This window comes from Parambassis ranga, chromosome 7 (genome assembly GCF_900634625.1).
Source record: "Parambassis ranga chromosome 7, fParRan2.1, whole genome shotgun sequence".
NCBI classification, from domain to species: Eukaryota; Metazoa; Chordata; class Actinopteri; family Ambassidae; genus Parambassis; species Parambassis ranga.
In genome coordinates this window covers 6,736,371-6,753,752 of record NC_041028.1, presented here as the reverse complement: position 1 = coordinate 6,753,752, position 17,382 = coordinate 6,736,371, and the positions used below count along the sequence as shown (strand labels likewise).

Genomic DNA, 17,382 nt, shown 5'->3' with positions numbered 1-17,382 from the left:
TGTACATGGAAAGACATCTATAGGAGGCTGGACAGAAATGTAGTATGTTCTCTCATTCAGCGTGGCCTTAAAAGGCTTAATCATTCACAGACTGCTGAATTTTATATGAAAGTGGAAACTTTAATTGCAGCGCTGAGGCTCAGAGAAGCTTTGAGCCTCTCGCTCTATAGAAATGTCCTTCAGCTTGCTCTCCCTGGAAGATCTTTTGAAAAGAGCTGAATGAGGGCATTCTGTTGAAAACTGCTTTAGGTTGAGAAGCTGCTGTGTAATGTGAAGCCATAATGCAATTTTTTTCTTTTTTTTACATGAGCCCATTCCTCGCTTGTAATATAAAACTGAATATGAAAAAATAATTTAACATTCTTGGGAGGTGAGTTTAATTGTTTGTAATGCCTGTCTGCTCTAATGTTTGACATTTTAACATGGATGTCTGTAAGCAATGACTCACTTTTGGAGCCAGCATCAAGTGGTCATTTGAGGAACTGCAGTTGTTTTTTCTGGCTACTGTAATACAACTTCTTGTTTTTTGTTGCTAATATAACTGTCTTAGTACGTGTTGTATTAATCTAATACTGAAAGGACAGATATGTGTTTTCAAATTTGTTGCCTTAAAAAATAAGCTGAGTAAACATATTTTGAAACTGAAATATTTAAATGTCAGGAAGGTCTTCACAGTTTTGAGAAAATTATTTTTAAAACCTTGCTGAAAAGTGGAGATGTATATGAGCATCTAGGCTACAATAAACAATTAAAAACAATAATAACAATAAACAAAACTTATCTCAGATAAGACAGTATGTTGAATGCAGTGTATTTGTAACTTTAAACAAATTCCAAATCCGATCTGGAGAGTGTTTTTACAGCGCAAGTAGCAAACATCCGCCTGCTCTGCTGGGGGTGGAGATTGAGCTTTTAATTAATGAACAGTGTTCTCTGCGAACCTTTGAAATGTAAATTATGCTGTGCTGTCTCGCTTCCCATCAGAGTTCAACCCACAACAAATGTGTGACAGAATGCAAAGCACGCTGCCTGTTTTCCAATGGTTTGCGTTAGGTCCAGTGCAATAAAAAAATAGTTAGCATTTGACTTAAGAGGGGCCAATGCAGAAGTGTAGCTTCAAGGGTTTTTTTTTGTACTTCTGAAGGGAACTGCATAAAGTTGCAATAACTCTGAACTTTGAAAAGCATGTTCTGATGCGCCTCTTGTGCCTTTCTGCTCCGTGTCTATATTTAGTGAGGCAAATCAGGCTCCCTGACGTCTCATCTCATTAAAAGAGAAGCACACAGCTCATCTGTACAATCACAAGACTCTGGGCGTCATTTTCTTGATTTGATCTAAAAATACGAAGCTTCATCTTAACCACTGTGAACGTTCCCATACTTTGCTGCACCACAGAAAAAAAGAAGCCTCTCAAAGACAAGCACTGCACACACAAAGGCTTTAAATCCCCAAAGCATGTTATCTTGGTATGACGAAGGATTCCAGTACAAGTTTGCGTGGCTTATATGCTAGAATAAATAAATAAATTATATAAATATTCATTCATATACATATATATATATGAATGATGTTGTGTTATTTTCTGAAATCCAGATCGCTGTATTTGCATAAATGTGGCAGCAGTTTAGGGAAAACAATATCCATAAAACACAAAAGCAAACAACTCAAACAACTAATCACCTGCCAAGTGAAGGAGTGAGCCAGTGCTGTGCAATCATACAAACAAATTCTAATACTCAGCGGCCAAAAATCTTACAAACCCCCCCAGGCCCCCCCCCTTTTTTTAATTAAAGGTGTCAGCCATACAATAACTCAACTACTGTGGAAGCAGCACACAGTGGGTCAGCCAACACGTTGCCATGGAAACTCAGGAGTTTCAGGGTTGAAAAGAGGTGAGTCTTTTAATGAATACTGCACCGTGCTCAGAGCCAGAGTATGTTTACTCAAGGCTGTGGACCTGAGCACCTGTTTCCCTGCCCAGTATGTGCTGTGATGCTAAATCAAAGTGAAAACAGCTCTCGTTCCACCATATTAATTAGTGCCATGATGGACAGTCACCGTGGGAATTAAAAGCATGAGGAAACTGTCATTGGTGACTCATTAGTAGACAATGAGACTTGCAAAAAAAACCTGCTCATTATCAGGTACAAATTATTATTATTTGGACATTTGAATATGTGAAAGCTACATCCCAAATTTTCTTCAGTAGAGTAGCCAGGTCTGAAAGCCCATCAAACGGCAAGAAAAGTTACAATTATTTTCTTCCTTCCATTACTTCAATGTAGAGTAATAATCGATGGCGATAAAAGCACATTAGTGGTAATGCAGAGATAAAGCTCAGGAAATTATTTCTTGTAACAATGTGATGAAATGACTTCTTGCAAAAGTTATTCTACCTCCGCTAAAAACTTCTAATGCATTTTTTTTTTTTTTCACAGTGATGACTGTCACAGATTACCTCCTCCAGTTTGTATGTGATCATGGTGAAAGCTCTAAACACGCTGTCTGTGGAACCGGTGATGGTGATGATCCTCTCTGGACAGGAGCCCTCTGAGATGTTGACCCTTGCGTTACTCTGTGGGAACAAATAAAGAACAATAAAGAAAGAACTCAACAGAATTAATAAAAACCAATATATGCTACTTTATATATGAAATTATAGCAAACTGTTAGCTGATCATTAAGTATGAAGACAGAGTTTTATTCCAAAGTCTTCACTTTTACTAGACCTTCAGGCTCAGAAGAAAAAATGCTGCAGTTCATTTAATGGCATGTTGAGGCTGCTATTGAAAAAATGAAAGAATTGAACAAATGAAAATATTAGTACACTTTGAAATCTGCAATCCCCACCTGACAGGAAACAGAAGAGTATTAGTATGGCTAACACTGCTGGTAATTGTATTTCATTTTTTGAACCACACAAAAACATCAGTATTAAAAAGAAAAAAGGCACTGGGTCTCTTTAAGCTAAGCTAAGCTAATAGTGTGCTCCATATTTTGCAGGTATGCCGCCTCTTGTTTTAACCCAGGAGAAAAATTTGACAGGGACATGCTGTACAGCACATCCGTGGGTGAAAGAGTCAAGTGACAGCAGGTAAAGGAGGTGTGACTGAAAGCTATACGGCACGTATAAATCTCCTGCCCTCATCTCCCTCCATTTTGTGTCCTTGTCACATGAGCAGAAACAGGACAGCGCTCTGACCTCTGGGTCATTTTCTCCACTCAGTCCTGTGAGTCATTCTCCCAGTGAGGCTGTAAGGCTCGGGGAGGGACTAACAGGATGAGCCTCACAGAGCAGAGGAACCAACAAAGGCCGCAACTCCCCAACTGGATGGATGGATGAATAGGCGGCAACTATGGGTGAGTGGTTTATCCTGCAGCTCTCCAGAGCTGCATTGTGTCCCATGACCTCACTATTCCTCTGTTTATCCTTCTGCCTCATAAAGTACGACAGAAAAGAATCAAATGTGCCGCCACAGTGTCAGCCTAATTACTTTTTAATACAAAGAGTTAACCATGCGGCATTAGTGTGGCTGCACCCTTGAGATTTATAAAGAGGGAATCGAGGGGGCAGAGCGAGGAAAAAAAAGGAAGTAGTTTGAAGCGGGGAAAGAAAGAGGAAAAGGATTTGGTGAGAGCTTCTTGAGGTGCAGCGAATGGTACAGTGAGAGGATTTAAATTGAAAAGGTGCTGTTATTGCCCAAAAGGCAAGTCGGACAATGTAACTGTTCTGTATGCTTTTCAGACTTTTTCAACTCCCAAACATGCAGAACGAACAGAGCTTTATTATCAAATACAGACAACTGCCAGAAAGCCTGACCAGCATTAGACGGCCTCCTGAGATGAAATTACGTTTTCTCTAGAGATACGCTGACTGAAGGCAGAAAATAACAAAGATGCTGGTGTCTTAATGTAAAAACAACAAAACAAAAATATCAAGGACACGTTGCTTATTTCTGTGCGACAGGAAGCTGACATACACAAGCATACTGTGAGCTCACTTGACACAAACATAGCATTCTTTACCAAGCATAATGTAAACACATAAATGTAAAGATTATGAAAGGCTGCTGGTTAAAGACGTGCATCATGGACATTGTACCTCTTCTCGTATTCGCTTCACAGTCTCTCCTTTCTGAAAAAGACAAGAAACGAGACAGAGCTTTAAACAGAGCTTTTCTTCAACATGTCCTCCACCTGAAACCTCAAATTTCAAACCACATCTGACACAGAAAGGTCACAATCTAGACTGAATCATCATCAATTGTGTTGTTATAAAGGTGTTTCCATGGCACATCATTCCCACACTGTACATGTGGGGTCATAGCTCATAGCTCCTCATAGCATAGGGTGTGTTGTTGTGTATTGTGATGAGTGATAAGGACAAAGAACCCTGGGTATTTCTGTGACATCTTGTATTCATATGAATACGTGTCAATCATTACCAAAGAAATCCAGTCGTCTCCTCCTCCTCCCTTTTATTCCGTTTCCTAAGATAACATTGATTTCCGCAACAGATAACATGTTCGTTGTTGATCTCTTTGTCCACCACTTACCGGCCTTACGTTCATTTTTCTTCTCTCTTTCCGTGCTACAGAAGCAACACATTCCCAACAGGCCGTTCCTACAGTAGCACTCACCAAAAGTGCTCACAAGCAGCCGACAGTAATACGTCTTTGGAGCTCAGTTTCAACAGGAGGCAGTAATGTTTTTTGTTTGATGGATTACTCTGGTGCTTTACGGGAGGTGGGGGGTGGCATAGCGGTCTGGAGAGGGTTGGTTTAAGGCAATTATATTTGAGATGGGGATATTCAGAACAACAACTGCTTGTTAGAGGGCTTTGTGTTCTCGTGATTTTCAACACAATCAAGGGAGGGAGGCGAAATATTTTACAATCCACCACCAGTATTTGGATAATAATAATGGAAAATAAGAACAGATTTACATACAATTTAACCCAGGCATAGCCTTAAAAAATCTAATATATAATATAATTTAGTTTTTTAGGATTAATGTCTTAATATAAGCAGAGCTCTTGAAGGGAAACAGGGAATCTCACCTTTCCTATGATGCTGCCGACCTCCTGAATGCAAAGAGAGAAAGAGATAGAAGGATAATTACATAATGAAAAAGACATAATCCCTACAGTAACCCTCCATTACTCATCAACGCTGTGAATCAGATATATAATTTATGAGGCTGCGATAAGTGGTGCGCTGCAGGATGCATTGAGTCGTAAACAACCTTTCCATGCATGAGCAGTCGTAGCGTGAGGGTCACTCCCAAGCCCCCGTCTCCAAAGTCCTGCTCACAGTTCATGGTGATGTGGGAGTGGCACGCAGGGAGACGCATGAACAAGGCTCATTCGCTGGTCACACAGTCGAGCAAAGGCCAGCGTTCGTTCTCTAGCTCTCCGAGGTCCTTCAGTGCTGCTCTGAAAGAGAAAAGACGATTTAATGGAACAATTATTAAATATTTGATTTAAATCTATGAATGTATTTGATTACAGCTTAGAAAATACAAGCCTTTAAATTAAAAAAATAAATAATCTGTAACATGTTCTGTTAGCTTTAAATGTTCTCAATTTATTATTGCATCCACCACTGAATCAATATGACATCTACATATTAGTGCTGCTGCAGACTGAACTAAGGAGTGAGTCTGATGATTCTGTTTTGTCTGGTAAAAAGGATGAAGTAGTGACCCAGAGTAAAAACAAACAGTTACAAACTATCCAAACCAAATATGTTTCCTATGCTTGTGCCATTGTTTGATGATGCATGATGCACACAGACATTAAAGAGTCTTGACATGTAACATTAATTGAGTGTCATCATTCAGTGAACATTATGTGGTTCTATTAAAAATAATGGCTGTGTTCTAGTTCATTTCAAGTTAACTGCATGCTTGTGCTGTATCTGACTGCGTTGTTGACTGAATGATGATCGTGGGAGATCAAAGACATTCAGAGGACAAATCAAGACTGAAATCAAACAAGTTTATAACATCGACAGGCTTTCAGGAAGCTCACACTGTAATTGCAAGGATCTCTATGTGGAACTTCTTCATTAGTTCAACTCAATATAATATTGATGGTGATATTCATAACAAAGTCATAATGAACTCCACTGTTGTTGTGTGTGCAGGGTATTGACCAGAGGCCCCAGCAGTGTCAGCAAGCGATGCTGTTCACACCAGGGCTCTGGGATCCAAACAGATGGTGGGTGGCCATCGATGACTAACACACTATCTGTGTCTTCATTACCTGACAAGCTGTCTCTCTCACAGCAAGCTGAGTGATTTTTGAAATTGGATGCAAAAAAAAATGTGCACCCTGAGATTCATGCAAACCATCTCAAATGAAATTCGTAACAGTTTTCATCAACTTGAAAACGTTTGCAGCCTCTTTAGAGATCTGATTTTATCACAGTTTGCTGGAGAGAGAAATAAATAAACAGGCAGGCAGCAAGTGAGAAGCCTCTGTCCTGATCCCAGAATGACAACGTGGCAGCAGCTTTGTGTATGTCAGTAATGTGACAAACGGCATGATGATTAATGTGTGTGTGTGTCACCTGGGCAGCTCACTGTCTCAACATGCTGTTTATAATTAGTTTATGGAATCATTCATGTTTCTTCTTAATTTATCTTTGCTTGCATTTGTCAGCAGAGAAAGTGCACATGAAGGGATAAACACGGGGTGAGACCTAAAGGCAAAGGTAGGCAGTTTCCTAACATTTTCCAAAATTATCATCATGATTCATCAATGTTTGACTATGATATAATTAAAAACAAGGCCAGATGCCAAAATGTTTCGGCCACATGTATATGCTAATTGTACCTCTTTAACATTTATGTATTTTTATTCCATCATAAATCACCTATATTGCCAAAAATAACATCAACTGTGTAATTTCCTGGAACACATTTAAATGTTTAAGCCACATATATATTAAAAACAATGGTGACAGTGGATCATCAAAGTATACTTTATCCTAAGGGAAAATTTACACAGTAATCCATCCAAATCTGCTTAGAGTTTTTAATCTGAAGACGTGTGGTGGACCGGCTGACCATTATATCACCTCTCCTTCCAATACTATCATAAAAATACATTTGATTTTGATGATGAATTCAGATATATCAGGAAGTCCCCACCTGGCTGTGGAATCCTTTTATTGTCATGCATCATGTTAACCACTCGGATTCAGTAACAACACAGTAACAAATTGTCTCCTCCTTGACTCATCAAGGCCACTTGTTTGTCTGCCAAATGCATTCCAGCCAGCCTACGGTGCTACTGTATCCCAGCTTGCAATCCTACTCACACTGCCTGACACGTGTGTGTGTGTGTGTGTTTTTTATAAATCTGCATGCTGTCTGAAGATTCTATGAGCTATGTGAGGAGATCATGTTTAATAAATGGGTGTTATTTTAGATGAGATCCGATTCCCAAGAGACTTGTTGTAGGCAGGTTTATTGCTTTTACTTAGAGCGCAAGGCCATCGCTGCTTGGCTGATTTATTAATGCACTTGGATGCTTGCAAAGACACGTTCAAACGCTCACACACACATCCTTCTTAAGATGTCACAGAGCTCGACTGTCTCTATGAGTTTTATATTCCCGGCATGGCCACGGCACAGACTGACGTGCCAGCCCGAAAAAATGTGGAGCAGAGAGTCATTTTGCTGGATTAGATTGCATCAAATCAACCTTGCTGTGCTTTTTTGAAAAGTATTGGATTGCCTTACAAGACTATCAGTTAGAAGCTCATCTCCATACAATTTCCATAAATATCTAACAAAGGCCAAGAGGCTGACTGAAGATAAACAAAAAACTGCAGCGTTTCAGTTGCTGTTCAGTCCAAGTAATTATGACTCTAAGCCTGATCGATGCATCCTGAGCACACGTGTTACCACAGAGCACATTTGTGCAACCCCTGGGCTAACGTCATTATGTTTAGGCACTGAGGGGCATGGCTAAAACGTTAGCACTTTATTGCATTAGGAGTTAATGGTTGGAGGGGTCATTATGTGCATCTCTGTGGGTTGATAACAAGGCATGTGTTCTGTGTCTGTATGAGGGCGTTGAGGCTCTGAACTCCTCATTTCCAGAATCCCAAGCAGCAACGTTCCAGGATGAACAGAGCCCCTCTGTTCTATATTAGACCTGGTAACTCAGAACAGTATTAGTGAAGTGCAGACTGCAGCACCCGGCTGCCAAAATGCAGGAAAAGAGAAGCGAAGAGCCTTTCCACTGTCCCGTCCTCTGTCACTGACCTTTGTAACCTTGCTGTTTCTCTGCCTGACTGAATGCAGCACACATGGGCTTTAGGTGTAAGTCAATGACCACAGGTTTTTAATCTGAAAGTTTATATATTACAGAACAGTTCTGTTTTGCTGCTATGAGAAGGTGCTACATTTAAGTCTTAACATACAGCCTTTAGTTGGAGGCAACTGCAAGTACCTGTATAGAAATTGCAGTTGAAGTGTTAGCATGCAAATATAGCAAGTGGGAGAGTAAGGCAGGGACCATTTACCATTGTCCAAATCCAAGACTAGTCCAAATATGATGTACTTTACTCAAAAAGGGGCATGATATCATTTCTGTTCTATTTCTGCTTCTGTCTCTTAATCCAGTTTTATTTTATAACTTCTTCAGCACATGTTGATACTATCCACCTAGTTAATTATCTCTTGGATAAGCTGTGGTGTGTCTGCAGTAAAAAAGGCCTCCAGCCTGAAGCAGTTCACCACAAGGAAGGACAGCAGTGAGAGGTACCTTCTAGGTTAAAAAATATAAACCCTTGGTTGTTTGTTGGCTTGTTAATCCTGCTCTGCTGTTGGTAGTTTATCCAGAAATAATAGATCATTTGTAGCAATCTTATAAATTATACCCTAATGCAGCGGGTATGGAAAGTATTCAGACCCCCTTAAATTTTCACTCCTTGTTGTATTACAGCCATTTGCTAAAATCATTTTTCCTCATTATTGTTCATTTTTTCCCTCATTAATGTACACACAGCACCCCATATTGACAGAAAAACACAAATTGTTGACATTTTTGCAGATGTATTAAAAGAGAAAAAGTGAAATATTACATGGTCCTAATTGACACTCATATATTGAACTCAGGTGCGTCTATTTCTTGAGACGGTTCTACACCTTCATTTGAGTCCAGCTGTGTTTGATGACACTGATTGGACTTGATTAGGAAAGCCACACACCTGTCTATATAAGACCCTACAGCTCACAGTGCATGTTAGAGCAAATGAGAATCATGAGGTCAAAGGAACTACCTGAAGAGCTCAGAGACAGAATTGTGGCGAGGCACAGATCTGGCCAAGGTTACAAAGATAATTCTGTATGTTACATGCTTTGAAGTTACAGTAACAGTCACTTTGGATTCTAGGAAATAGAAGTTTTCTTTGACTACATTTGGACATTTTATACATGAATGAAACAAATAAGCAAATTAAACTGTGTGAATATATATAGTTAGTTATCTGAACTAGTACATGCATATAACAGCATAACTTATTAAACTGATAGAAATATTCATACTGTCGCACATCAAACTACCAAAGGTATAATATAGTCGTATCCTTCATGTTAAATAATCCAGAGGTGTTTTTTCTACCTTTCATAAAGCATACATCAAAGACGTCAGGGATAAAAGCAACCAGCATATATCCCTTGACAGCCGCCAGCATAGTTTCTTTCTTGTCATATTTTCAAGAGCTTCCACTCCAGAGAGACTGTTGAGATGAAAAGGATTTTGTACAACCCGCTTGTCTGGAGGACTGGACACCTGTTCGGAGACAACCCATGTCCCTCACACAAGCAGCAAACAGACGGCCCTGGGCTGGAAATGAAGAAGGAATGAGGCCACGCCTAGACTCCAACATACAACATCCCCCCAACATACAGTACATACAGTGGATCCGGGGTATAGAGTGTCTGCTCGATAAACACGCACAGGCGGAGAGGACAGGGTGTCCCCCGGGTGGGCACACAGAGCAGTAAGCGAGAGGGTGTCAATGTGTGTACACGTGCACGATGAGGGCAAGAGGTGAGAGACCATTCACACACACGTCCACAACACACGCAGAGAAAGTCAGTGACATTCTCTGTGTGTGCACCAAAACAAAACTCAAACAATCCCACATACAGCTGCCGGGATGAAAGGAGCCAACAATTCACACACACACACAGAAAGTGTCCAGTTAAAACACAACACGGACAGGCTTTGATCTGCTGAAAAACTCCACAGGAAGACTTATTGTATCCATCTGTCATGAACAAACTTAGACAACTGCAACATTCGAGGACGTAGGATGACACAATGAGAGCGTCATCTCTGCACACAATGATGAAAAAATACCAGAGAGGAAAGAAATAGTCCTCTAGGCTCCGCTTCAGTAGTGGTTTAGTCAGTCTACTCCAAACTTAAATGAGATGCTCTGGGAATAAACACACGTGTGCACATCTACACACTCATGTGTAAATAAAAACCAAACATCGTGAAGGAAGGCAGGGGACTAATGCAAAGCATGTTCACATGACTAAATACTGCACATCTACAACTTTATAAAGAGGCGTGTCAGTTTAATTATCTCAATTCCTTGTGAATGAAATATTTAGAGTGAGACTGAATGTTTGAATGAGCTCCAGCAATTATCACAGCCACAGGTCATGTTAGCATTCATCGCTTTTAAGAGCTGTGCTGCACAGCTGAATATATGTAGCTTGAAGAGTTTCAGTGCGAAGAGAACATGATTTAAAGCTCCTCACAGGAGAAAAACTATAAATTATGAACATGATCAAATGACTTAAAACATCCTTAAAACTCTGTTTCATCAGTGCAGACCAGGCGCTTAAAGGCACAATCTCTAAGCTTTGTTTAAAACGTACATAAACAGTGTTATGTTAATGATGTGTTGCAGAGACTATAGCATGCTAACCAGCTAGAAACAGTCCATACCATGGACCTGGCACCATGGGCTAGCACACAGTTATAGCTATCCTTGTGCACAGCATCACAGACCTGACAGCACCACAGATCATCATGCAGGTTGGTTGATGGATGATTTCCATGCTGTAGCTGTGTCCATGAAGGGTTAAATTTAAAGATAGTTCAGCTAAGAATGGAAAACAAAGCACTGGACAAAGAGAAGCTAACTAACTGAGACTGTGTGTGATATTGCCTATTTTGATCCAGAGGTCTACAGGAAAAAAAAGCATTTATTTAAAATGGATAAAAATCCCATTGTGTGCCCATAAGGGTCCGTTCAATAATAGGAACCTAACTAAAGAGAAGTGTCTTCCTTTCAGTAATGCTATAAATGCATCTACTAAATGACATTTTGACAAGATCACAACTTAAAGCCTTACAAGCACTTGATTAGAGTGTGAAAACATTTCTACAATACAGCACCCACTTCCACAATCTCTGTACCGAGAGAATATAAAAGGGAGACAATAGAAGAGGGCTTTAGCTGTGAAACAGGAGAGGCTTGAAATTAAAGAGCAGTGTTTCATCTCTCAGCGTGTCTGTCTCAGCTCTGTCACATATAATGGGAGGGGTCAGCCCTCAGCACAGAGGGGACTGTACTCTGCTATCAGCCTGTGGCTTCATCTGGTGTTAAAGCATAACCGTGTCAGCCTGCAGTGTGAGTCGCCTGTCAACCACAAGGCCCCAGAGAGGGTTATCAGACCCCCTGAGCTGTCCGCCTGCTCCTTCTGGAGTCAGCTCGGCTTCCCTGCAGCACAGAGGAAGGCCAGCACTGCTACCTAAATGTGACCTGATAAGACTGGCCTCAGGCAGTGTATGTTTTTTAATCCATAATATGCCTGCAGAATGTGTAAACAAATCTTTTAAAAAATGTGCTTCTCTGTCAGGTTAGTTATTTAATGGCCATCTGATTTGTAAAAAGAAAAAAAAATCCTCATTCCCATAATTGCACTTTGCAACAAAAGGCCACTTCAGAAGCTACGGCTTGTAAGAAATATTGCTACAAGAACCAGATGTCATATCTCAAAGTGGCATGAATCAATACTATCAAGGCTTCTTCTTTTTCTTGTCACTGCAGCTTACACTCAATCAATTTCCTTACAAAGCTTCGATGCTGATCACCTTCTGTGGCATAATCTGTATATTTACAACTGAATACAGCAGCTAATGAGCAGCAGGGTAATTGAAACACTATCATGGCAGCCTATAAGTGTGCATGACTCTCAGGATGGCTCAGTGGTTATTAATAAGCCTACATCCATAAAAGAGCATGGACACTCCATCAAAAAAAATCACATACGGTATATTGATCAGGTCTCGATGCAATTGTTTTCATGAAGCATCCCTTCTCCTCATTAGGAAAAACTTCCCTTCGCTCCTTCTTATTATTTGCGAGCAGGATAAAACAACACAAACATACAGATAATGAACCTTACAGGGCCGCTGCCTTTCTGAGCTATCAATTGTTATCTCCCAAGCGGCTGCTGGTTCCAGACACACAGTGACACCGTCTGAGCCTTACTTACACTGGCTTTAGTTAGCATGGGGACCAAGTGGCCCAGGACTATACAGCACAATTGTCATTTAGCTCTCAGTCACAATCCACAAATAGAAAAAAAAATGTTTCCTGTGATTCTGCATCACATGCTGCAGTGCTGTTTATCCCACTCGAGACAACGCTGAAATTTTCTGATCATTCGCCTTGCCTTGCCTCACAATGGCTTATTATCAGAGAGCTTCTACGAGGACCATATATCATTCGGAATGGATTTTTTTGGCATGGTGGCGAATACACTTTGGCAGGGAATTAACTCCAGCTTTTATCCTATCCCTCTGACTGGATGAAGGTCACTCTCTCTATCTGTAAAATGACGTTTCTCTCCCTCTTCTCTTTCATCCCTGCTTTTCCTCCCATCCTCCACACTAGGGCATGAGTCAGAGAATCTGACACCTCAGAGAGGAGAGAGAGAGAGAGAGAGAGAGAGAGAGAGATGGTCGACAAATTGAGAGGAAGAGAGATGAGGCAGTTGGAGAGAAGAGAGATGATCAATATCTCTGAGAATCAAGAAACCTGAGACGTTCTGGACCAGCCCTGCTTTCTTGATGCGACACTGTACTAAACAAGGTTAAATGCATCCAATTTTATCCTAAATCACAACTAAGACTGTTTACGTTCAAGTTAGCTGAGCCAATGGTGTATTGTTCGGTATAAAACACTAGCAAGCAGCTGAAACTACACATTACATAAGCTCCACACAACAAACTGAGCGCAAACCCAAAAATAGTGCAGTCCCTGTTAAATATTTCAGGCACTCAGCAGCTGAAGGGGGATAAAAAGCTTCTCTCCTCAGTCGCAACACAAAAACATACAGATGCAGATGGTCAATGAATTGCAAGAGAAACTCTGTTTAATCTACCGTAGAGCAAAGTGGATTACTGTCACCATGTCCTTTTGCTTATTCTCTTAAATATACAGGGACTTAGTGGTGTGGTGTACAAGCAGCATACACCTATTATTGCATCCCCTTTCTACAGTACAGTTCAGATAGCAGCATGAAAGCTGCTCTTTGAGAGAAACTTCTGAACTAAATAAATCATGCTCATGAGACTCTTTGCGAGACACAACAGGAGGAGTCACGAGGCCTGCTGGGTCAATCTACAGAGCCCAGCACAGTGCTATCTTTTCATAGCTGGGACAGCCTGAAGCTCTGTCAGCCACTGGGTCCGTCTTAAGAACAGCAGCGAGAGGGTCACATTGTGTGTCAGGAGAAAGGCTCACTTCATGGACCAAAATCTACACTGAAGCAGCCAGATCAGACATCTACAAGTATTACTGTGATTTTTCTTTTTTCAGAAAAACATAAGGCAAAACTCTATAATGACTAAGAGAGGTCCAGGCACTGCAATAAAAGAAAACATGTGTAAACAGAACAACAGAAGTAAATAATAATACTGAAATATAATAATAAGGAAAATGTTAATAATAATAATAATAATAATAAAATGTGCTGCAAGTAGCACCAATGGCAATGTTTCCAAAGGGGGTCCTAACATCTAAAGGACTGTGATCAGTCCATTGTTACTAGTTCAAAACCCAACCACATTAGACTAGATTAGATTAGATTAGGCAGTTTAGGCATCAAAACATTTGCCTAAAACAGTCCCATTCATAATGTTCCCCTCTGCAACAAGCACCTGTTTTCAAGACTAAAACAACAAGTCCCACCCTGAACCTCAGTTTTATGCACTATATGTTTTCTTCTTCTATGAGTAGCAGTTTTTTCAAATATGTTATCTGCCTTTTATCTTAAGCTCCCTCAACCACAGTAAAAGTCTATTTTAACCAAGAAATCCGGAGAAGGCAGGGAGTTGAGCCTTAAGTGTCTGTAGTTATTAGATAGCGACAAGCACAAGTTAATTACTCAAAGACAGGTTAATTGCTACAGGGGATTTATCTCAAATATTGGAGAGGAAATTAATTTGTATCACAACAATGCTCCTGTGACAACAATATCCAAATGAATGCCTGAGTCAGTAATGATTTGCCTCATAAAAAAAAAAACACTGTAAAAACCACTGTAGGTTACGGTAGTGTCTCTGTGTAGACAGAAGGAAAGCAAATATATGCTGACACGTGAAATCAATAGAATAAAATACAAATGTGTATGTCAAGGTGTTAAATAAATTAAATCTGTTGGTATTGACTTGGAAATCTTTCCTTGTCTTCAGTAAAAGACAATCGAATGTCCGTGATCTCTCTCTACAGAACTGCTTAATAGAGTAAAGTTGCTGTGCTGAGCTGCATTTACTTGATGACTGCAAACTAAATCTTAGCATTGTGCCTGTGTGTCTCTTTGTTGCCCCATCAGTGCAAGAGCAGCATCTTACTAGATGAGAGGGATTATTGGCAGTTTCCAGACGTTGGAGCAGCACGTGTCAGGTCTGGCTTCTGTTATTTATGAAACCTCTTGGCCCCCCAGCCCTCACTCTGCAGCAGAGATGCAGGTGGGGTTTCATTATTGAAGATGTTCTTCCACTTCTTATTAGATCTCTGACTCTCAGAGTGCATTAAGGAATTGCATCTGGACAGAGAATCGGCCTGACGTCGTCCTTCCCCCTCTAAAGTCCCTCTAAAAAGATATGTGCGCATTTCACATCAGCCAAAGTGTATGTCCTATTCCCTTTCCAGGAATAAATAGTGCATTTGGACTCAAGGAGACGCCCCCTTTCTCCACACACACACACACACACACACACAGTTCTGCTCCTTATTGATCTCTGTTATGCACTTGGGAAGATACATTTTGAAGCATGTTCTCCTGCTCCTTCTGTAAAAACCGATTCTCTAATTGCACGCCATTTCTCTGCACTTTTGTTTGAACAGATACATGGCTGGAGGTGCACATGCAAGATTCATGAGCATCTCCAGGCAACAAGAAGGCCATGATTTCCTGAATCAATAAGCGAGTCTACATTCAGATGTTTGTTGATTGATTGCATTGTATTCAGCTTCATGTGAGCCTGCTGTGCTGCAAAATGTAAATAAATGTGGAAGTGGAACCTGGACAGAAGTTGATAGTAATTAAGAGGCTTGTACTAAATGAAAGTGGTTACACCAACACATTCTGGTAACTGAGTGGGGAGGGACAAATAATACTGCCCTTATTTGTCCTTAAATGTAATGCTAACAGGCAACTTGGTCTGCACTTAATTTTGTTTTCCATTTGGGTCAAGCTTATCAGAACCATTTTTTTCTCCCTACCCAGTGTGATACTACAGTGCAATTAGGCATCTTGGTGAATAATGGTGCTGTCACACACACTCGCTGCCTCAGCACCGAGCAGGCGCCCACAGTACAGGACTTGTTGAGAATGATCTTTGTGTTCAGGACTGGCCTGGCCAGTGGGGTCCACTTTCATTATCATAAAACCATCCACACACAAGAGACCAATTGTCTCCTCTGTCTCACTGTTGTCCCCTTCTGCTCATCTGGTGACTTTGTGCCATATGCTGGATTTAACAACCCCAGTCAGTTTATGGCTTCATTCTAATTCAGCTCCACACACACACACACACACACACACACACACAAATGTTTCAACCTACTCATATGAGTGGGTCCAAGTAAAAACATTGGGGAATGTAGTGGCTGATGATTCTTCAGTTAAAAGGTCTGATTCTGCTTTTAGTTCCGTGACTGCTGTTTAGTTTGTAGCCTGAATGAAACACAGGACTCGTGTGTCATTGTAATTCCATTAACGAGACTCTAAATTTGACTATAGACATCAGTTGGATAAGAGCTGTTTCAAGTTGCAGAATACGGGAACATGCTGTCCGAAAACGTTCCTTTCCAAATACCAGCAAAGTCACTTACCTGTTTTCATGTAAAAAGATCGCAGGTTTCCACTAAACTATCCCCATGGATCACTGTGGTCCGGGCTTTGTATCCACATAGAGTCCAATGACACGGAGCTGTAGTGCGGACTGTCCTCCCTGTGTGTCAGCAGACTGGAGTGCAGGGCGCCTGTGCGCTGAGAAAGGGAGACACGCACATACACACACTCACAGACACGCGCACAGGGAGAGATGCAGGCGGCGACCGACTCGCTCAGCCCTGTTTACTATAAACCGAGGAAGCCCGGGGAGAGACAAGCGAGGAAATAAAATAATATATAGAATCCCCTAAGACTCCGGTAGCTGCGCTTGTATCCCCGCCTCGGCTGGTGTTCTGCGGTGTGATCCTTCTTGTCCCCACAGGACCTCTACTGGGAGCACAGCGCGCTTCTCCCTGTGCGTCGCAGCGCAGATTGGCACATTCAGGATCACACTGCAACTGAGATTGTGGCATGAGAATTCACATTAAAATCGAATCAGTCTTATAGTGAAGAAATGTTTGCAGCATTGAGCTCAACAGTGAAGATTCACGTGGAGTATTTGAGAATTTGTTTTCCAGTTTATATGTCAGCTTGGCTGTTTTGATTTAAATTTAAACTATGAAACAACTCAGAGTTATATCCTACTTGTCTCATATAGTTCTTGAGCCATATTTAAAATATATAAAGGAAAATGTATGTGGGTTTTACAAAAGCTGCTGGAGCAAATGCAAATTTTAACCCCATAGCATTTTCTCTTTAAGTTTCTATGTTGGATCAGTAACATTCTCTCACATGGCGCCATCTAGTGTTGGTATCCCGATGTTGCATCAGTTACCAGTTTCTAAAATGAGACGCAGTCATGGATTTAGAGTATGTTCATCCATCTTAATGCATCCATTTTCCCTAGCCTCTTATCCCTCACTTTAATTTATGCACATTTCTCAGTAACAAAAGAAATATCAGGAATTTGTCTCTTTTACTTCAAAACAAACATTA

The 17,382-nt window shown here is 40.8% G+C and overlaps 1 protein-coding gene across 2 annotated transcripts in view; it reads right to left on the bottom strand.

The window, feature by feature from the left end:
• Nucleotides 1-16,725, bottom strand: part of LOC114438300 (poly(rC)-binding protein 4-like) — a 28,408-nt gene extending 11,683 nt beyond the window's left edge. The window contains exons 1-5 of one of the 2 annotated variants that reach the window (XM_028409526.1): nt 16,386-16,725; nt 5,245-5,434; nt 5,060-5,083; nt 4,103-4,135; nt 2,459-2,575 (exon numbers count right to left, since the gene is read on the bottom strand). In XM_028409526.1, the coding sequence (XP_028265327.1) occupies nt 2,459-2,575; nt 4,103-4,135; nt 5,060-5,083; nt 5,245-5,352 (282 nt within the window). In that variant the 5' untranslated portion in view covers nt 5,353-5,434; nt 16,386-16,725. The remainder of the gene's footprint in view (nt 1-2,458; nt 2,576-4,102; nt 4,136-5,059; nt 5,084-5,244; nt 5,435-16,385) is intronic. The other variant, XM_028409527.1, reaches the window with a different exon arrangement.
• Nucleotides 16,726-17,382: the final 657 nt, after the last annotated feature.